Raw genomic sequence first — 6,986 nt, 5'->3', positions numbered from 1 at the left:
GAATTCATAGGAAATAGAATAACTAGGCCATGAAATTTGGGTAAGATGACAACAAGACATTAAAATGAGAACAAAGTAGCCCTAAGAAAATTAACATTCCAAACAGAAGGAATACTAAGTATAAATTTCTTGAGGATACCTGCTAGATGTGGTTTAAGAAACAAAATAGCTAAAACTCACTGAGTGAATACAGTGAAACCAGAAACAAATTATGCAAGGTTGTGGCAAAAAATATATACATTCATTTTAACCAAAGATTTTATTTTTTAGTATTTATTAAAATGAGTGCTACTGTATCATCATAGCTCACAGAAACCTCAAACTCTTGGGCAAGCAATCCTTTTGCCACAGCTTCCCCAAGAGCTGGGACTACATTTGCAGTGCCCACCACCACACACAGCTAATTTTTCTATTTTTAGTATTTTTGCTCTTTGCTCAGGCTGGTCTCAAACTCCTGAGCTCAAGGGATCTGCTGCCTCAGCCTCCCAGAGTATAGAATTACGGGCATGATCCACCGCGCCTGACCCCATCCAAAGATTTTAATAGAGATCTCCAAGATTCTTCTGCTGTTAAGAGACCCATTTGGCTGTTACGTAAAAATTAAGTGAAAGAAAGGCAGAGAAAAATATTAGGGAGCTATTACAGCAGTCCAGGAGGAAACAATAATGGTTTGGACCAAACTTCTAGAGTTAATGAAATTTGAAACATATTTAGAGAAAGAACTACAAGAATTTACTGAAGGACTAAATGTGGGAGCTGAGAAAAGGAGAAGAATTAACAACAGTTAATAGCTTGAACATCAAGGTGCTACTGCTCTTTAGTTATGGAAAACACTGGGAGATAATCATGTTTGGAGAAAAAAGAAAAACTTTGTTTTGGATATTACTATATTTGAGTTCTCAGTTAAACATCGAAATGGAGAAAGCAAGCAGGCAGAGCCAGGGTCAGCACTCACTAAGTGCTGGCACATAAATGGTGTTAAACAATAAGATGAATGTGTAAATAAAACATCTGAGGATAACAAGGGGTATTAAACAATAGATGAATGTGCAAATAAAACAACTGAGGATAACAAGGGGGAGGGGAACATGGAAGCTGGATTCCTGAGATAATAAACCTTCTGAATTAAGCCATTGTAGAGCTGGCCTACAGAGAATAAAAATTTCTTGTTGTTCTATTCTGCCTGAATCAGGGATTTAAGATAGTAGCTTATTTTCTCAGACTAGTGTTATGATGATAATGCAAATAAATCCAGCAGCAATGGTTAAGGAGAAGATAACATTTCTGTAATATGACTAAAAACTTAAGCTATCTAAGCAAGCATGAGATCTAGTGTGGATGACAAGTGAAGAGACAAGACCTATAATATACTTTTCAAAGGATAAAATACTAATAAAAACAGAAACAGTAGCAAGATTAACAAAGGAGGAAGAAGACAAGATATCCAAAGTGAGGCCACAGAAGCCAGGATATAAGATTAGAAGTATAATAAAAGTGGTAATGGGGGGGCGCCTGTGGCTCAAAGGAGTAGTGTGCTAGCCCCATATGCCAGAGGTGGCGGGTTCAAACCTAGCCCTGGCCAAAAAAAAAGTGGTAATAAAAATAGGGAAAATGGATGTAGTGGCTCACACCTGTAATCCCAGTACTTTATTTATTTATTTATTTATTTATTTTTTGAGATAGGAGCCTCAAGCTGTCCCCCTGGGTAGAGCTGTGGCATCTCAGCTCACAGCAACCTCCAACTCCTAGGCTCAAGTGAGTCTTCTGCCTCTGCCTCCCAAGTAGCTGGGACCACAGGCGCCCGCCACAACACCCGGCTATTTTTTGGTTGCAGCCGTCATTGTTGTTTGGCAGGCCCGGGCTGGATTCGAACCCACCACCTTGGGTGTACGTGGCTGGCGCCTTAGCCACTTGAGCTGAGCCTTTATTCTTTTTTTAGACAGAGTCTCACTTTGTCACCCTCGGTAGAGGCATCACAGCTCATAGCAACCTCCACCTCTTAGGTGATTCTCTTGCCTCAACCTTGCAAGTAGCTGAGACTACAGATACCTGCCACAATGCCCAGCTATTTTTTTGTTGCAGTTTGGCCAGGGCTGGGTTTGAACCCACCACCCTCAGTATATGGGGCCAGCGCCCTACTCACTGAGCCACAGGCGCCGCCTAGTAATCCCAGCACTTTAGAAGGCCAAAGTAGGAGGATTGCTTGAGGGGAGGAGGTCAAAAGCGGCCTGAGCAAGAGCAACAACACCAGTCTAGGCAAGATGGCTCATGTCTATAATCTCAGCACTTTGGGAGGCTGAGGTGGGTGGATTGCTTGAGCTCAGGAGTTTGAGACCAACCTGAGCAAGAGCAAGACCATATCTCTACTCAAAACAGAAAAAGTAGCTGGGTGCTATGGTGAACTACTCAGGACACTGAGGCAGGAAGATCACTTGAACTCATGAGTCAGTTGCTGTGAGGGTAACTCACGGCATCTTAGCCTGGGCAAAAGAGTGAGACTCTGTCTCAAAGAAAAAAATAAAATAAAATCAGCCAAGCATGGTACCATATGTATATGGTTCTAGCTACTCAAAAGGCTGAGGAAGGAGGATCACTTCAGCCCAGGAGTTTAGCCCAGGAGGCTGCAGTGATAATATGATAATATGATGATATTACTGGGGCAATAGAGCAAGACTTTGTCTCAAAATGGAAAAAATTTAAAAAACTGGGCACAGTGGCTCAGCCCTATAATCCTAACTCTGGGAGGCAAGACCTCATTTCTATTAAAAATAGAAAAATTAGGTGGATGTTATAGCAGCTACTGAGGAGCCTGAGGCAGGAGGATCACTTGAACTCATGAGTCTGAGCTACTGTGAGCTTAGCTAACACCATGGCACTATAGCCTGGGCAAAAGATTGAGACTCTATCTCAAAACAAAAAAGAAAGAAGGGTGGCACCTATGGCTCAGGGGGTTAGGGCACCAGCTGCACATACTGAGGGTGGCGGGTTTGAACCCAACCCTGGCCAAACTGCAACAATAAATAGCCAGGTGTTGTAGTGGGTGCCTATAGTCCCAGCTACTTGGGAGGCTGAGGCAAGAGAATTGCTTAAGCCCAGGAGTTGGAAGTTGCTGTGAGTTGTGATGCCACGGCACTCTACCAAGGGTGATAAAGTGAGACTGTGTCTCTAAACAAATAAATGAAAATCTTGCCAGGCATGGTGATACCTATAGTTCTGGCTACTGTGAGGCTATGGCAGCATGATGACTTGAGCCCAAGAGTTTGAGGCTGCAGTGAGCTATGATCACACCACTGCATTCTAGCCTGGGCAAAAGAGCAAGACTCTGGGGAAAGAAATTTTTTTAATTTAGGAGAAACTGAGGAAGAAGGTCCTTCCCATTTCTGATACAAAGAATTAAAACTGAGAAAGCACAGGGGAGCTTTCCTGAAGGTGTAAAAAACCTAATACTCAAGTGCAACAGAAAAAGAGGAAGATGATGACAATTTTGTTTGTTTTTTTTGAGACGGAGCCTCAAGCTATCCCCCTGGGTACAGTGCCACGGCATCATGCTCACAGCAACCTCCAACTCCTGGGCTCAAGCGAGTCTCCCACCTCAGCCTCCCAAGTAGCTGGGACTACAGGTGCCTGCGACAACGCCTGGCCATTTTTTGGTTGCAGCCATCATTGTTGTTTGGCGGGCCCGGGCTGGGGATTCGAACCCGCCACCTTAGGTGTATGTAGTTGGCGCCTTAGCCGCTTGAGCCACAGGCGCCGAGCCGATGATGACAATTTTGATGCCATTAACACTGAAGGGAAAAAAGCTTAAATCTTCACAATGGAAAAGCTTTTCAATACTCACAACATAGGATAGGACAGCCAAATCAGGAAACAAACCTCCTTGGACAACTCAAAAAGGAAGCACAATGTGGGTAAAATCACTCAATGATACGGGAGAGACCAGGTTTCCGAGTGGTAAAGTCTAAGGTATTTAACTGTGGAAGGCAAAAGAAGCAGCTACAAGTAGGCTGTAAGAAGAGCACGAGTCAGCCCATAAGAGGGGAAAAGGAACCTTTGAAGACCTCATGCCTGTACAGCCTTCAAATATATGAAGGAGGGAAACAAACTCAGAAAGCAAACCACGAGCAGAGCTTAAAGAAGGAAGGAAGGAAAGAAGGAGAGCCCTAAAACATGAAGTGTGACATACCAAGCAAGTGACAACTCTTCAAGGAGCCACAGTTCGCTCTGCACCTTTTAGCTTCCTGGTTCTCACTTACCCACCTGGACAGCTCTGACAGGAAACTTTGGTGTTTACTATCCATGGCTCTTCCCCTTGCTCCAACTTGAAGACTAAATCAGGTTTGGTGTCATGATAGCCTGTTAACAGAAAATCACAAAGGATAATGAACCAAGCTGTCAGGGAAGAAACAGAAGCTAAAAAACAAAAAGGCTCATTTGAACAGGGGCAGAGATTACAATTAGGAGGGCCAAATAGGGACTAAAAACATGTCAGAAATCCTAGAATGGCAATTTATGTCTCACAAGCTAAGTTAAATAGATAAGCTGCACTTACCCACTGATACCAGGTTGTTGTAGTTTTCCAATATCACATCCCTATAGAGGTACTTCTGTGTAGGATCCAGTAACTGCCATTCCTCCCAAGTGAACTCCACAGATACATCCATGAATGACAATAATCCCTGTAATAATACACACCCACTCAATTTGATGCAGGCACATTACCTGACATGGAAAAGACATAAAGGACTTGGAAAGAAGTGTTCCTCCACTGACTGTCTCCTGTTTGTAGTTCAATATTTACTTTGTAAGACAATTAAATAGGTATCAATCAAACCACCAACCAATCAATTAAACATGAGCTTCTATGTGACAGATATACTTTTGGTTTCTGAAGATTTCAGGATGAAGAAAATCCTATCCTGTGCTTGAGAAGCTTTCTGTGTGTTTCTATATGAAGTAAATTTTCTAAGTGCATGTATATTTCAAAATGTCTTATATTCCCTTATTATTGCCTTTTAGTTTGGTGTGAGATTTCACAAACAAAATTATTGTTCCTCAGTGCTTTGTCTCTCTTCCACTTTCAGGAAGTGTTTTATTCTTTCCATTTAGCTGGCTATGAAATGATCTCTTTTTATTTTTTTATTATTGGGGATTCGTTCAGGGTATGAGAAACCAGGTTATACTGATTGCATTTGTTAGATAAAGACCCTCTTATAACTGGGTCATGCCCCCAAAAGGAGTGTCACACACTGAGAACCCTACCCCCCCTTCGCTCTCCCCTCCTCCCATAAGGTCCCTCTTTCCCTCTCTCTGCTCTTCCTTCCCCCCACCACCCACCCTCCTTCTCTCTCTCTGCTCTCCCCTTCCCCCACTTCCCACCAAGTACTAGGTCATTAATTGTCCTCATATCAAAATTGAGTACATAGGATTCATGTTTCTCTTTTTTTTTTAAGGCAGAATCTCACTATGTCACCCTGGGTAGAGTGCCATGACGTCACAGCTCACAGCAACCTCAAACTCTTGGGCATAAGCGATTCTCTTGCCTCAGCCTCCCAAGTAGCTAGGACTATAGGCAACCGTCACAATGTCCAGCCTTTTGTTGTTGTAGTTGTCATTGTTGTTTAGCTGGCCTGAGCCAGGTTCAAACCCACCAACCTCGGTGTATGTGGCTAGCACCAAAATCACTATGCTATGGCCACTGAGCCATGTTTCTCCATTCTTGTGATGCTTTACTAAGAATAATGTGTTCCACTTCCATCCAGGTTAATACAAAGATGTAAAGTCTCCATCTTTTTTAATGACTGAATAGTATTCTATGGTATACATATACCACAGCTTGTTAATCCATTCCTGGGTGAGTGGGCATTTAGGCTGTTTCCACATTTTGGCAATTGTAAATTAAGCTGCAATGAACAGTCTAGTGCAAGTGTCCTTATGATAAAAAGAATTTTTTCCATCTGGGTAGATGCCCAGTAATGGGATTGCAGGATCAAATGGGAGGTCTAGCTTGAGTTTTCTTTTTTTTTTTCCTTGAGATAGAGCCTCAAGTTGTCACCCTGGGTAGAGTGCTGTGGGATCACAGCTCACAGCAACCTCCAACTCCTGGGCTCCAGCAATTCTCTTGCCTCCACCTCCCAAGTAGCTGGGACTATAGGCGCCTGCCACAACGCCAGGCTATTTTTTGGTTGTAGCCGTCATTGTTGTTTGGCAGGCCTGGGCTGGATTTGAACCCACCAGCTCAGGTGTTTGCGGCTAGCGCCTTAGCTGCTTGAGCCACAGGCGCCAAGCCTAGCTTGAGTTCTTTAAGGGTTCTCCATACTTCCTTCCAAAAAGGTTGTAATAGTCCACAGTCCCACCAGCAGTGCAAAAGTGTTCCCTTCTCTCCACATCCACTCCAGCATCAGCAGTTTTGAGATTTTGTGATGTGGGGCATTCTAGCTGGGGTTAGATGATATTTCAGGGTGGTTTTAATTTGCATTTCTCTAATAATTAGGGATGATGAGCATTTTTTCATGTTTGCTAGCCATTCGCCTGTCTTCTTTAGAAAAGGTTTATTCATGTCTCTTGCCCCTTGATATGTAGGATTATTGACTTTAATCATGTGGATTAATTTGAGTTCTCTATAGAGCATAGTTATCAAGCTTTTGTCTGATTCAAAATATGCAAATATTCTTTCCCATTGTGCAGGTTGTCTATTTGCTTTGGTGGTTGTCTCCTCAGCTGAACAGCTTTTCAGTTTAATTTAGTCCCATTTGCTTATTTTTGTTGTTGTTGCAAGTGCCACAGCAGTCTTCTTTATGAAGTCTTTCCCCAGGTCAATATCTTCCAGTGTTTTTCCTGTGCTTACTTTGAGGATTTCTATTGTTTCATGCCTTAAATTTAGGTCTTTTATCCATTTTTTTTTTTTTTTTTTTTTGAGACAGAGCCTCAAGCTGTCCCCCTGGGTAGAGTGCCGTGGCATTACAGCTCACAGCAACCTTCAACTCCTG

General features: G+C 42.8%; 1 protein-coding gene across 3 annotated transcripts in view; it reads right to left on the bottom strand.

The window, feature by feature from the left end:
* Positions 1-6,986, bottom strand: part of ZNF26 (zinc finger protein 26) — a 51,315-nt gene that overhangs the window by 3,774 nt on the left and 40,555 nt on the right. For all 3 annotated transcript variants that reach the window (XR_002774154.1, XM_023514990.1, XM_012807014.2), the window contains exons 2-3: positions 4,550-4,676; positions 4,258-4,353 (exon numbers count right to left, since the gene is read on the bottom strand). Coding sequence is in view for 2 of the 3 variants with exons in the window: in XM_023514990.1 (XP_023370758.1) it covers positions 4,258-4,353; positions 4,550-4,676 (223 nt within the window). In the remaining variant the exon portion in view is untranslated. The remainder of the gene's footprint in view (positions 1-4,257; positions 4,354-4,549; positions 4,677-6,986) is intronic.

Source organism: Otolemur garnettii, unplaced genomic scaffold (genome assembly GCF_000181295.1).
Source record: "Otolemur garnettii isolate 467f Iridium unplaced genomic scaffold, OtoGar3 scaffold00062, whole genome shotgun sequence".
In the NCBI taxonomy this organism is placed as follows: domain Eukaryota; kingdom Metazoa; phylum Chordata; class Mammalia; order Primates; family Galagidae; genus Otolemur; species Otolemur garnettii.
The sequence above is the reverse complement of the archived record's forward strand: the minus strand, read 5'-3'. Positions and strand labels throughout refer to the sequence as shown.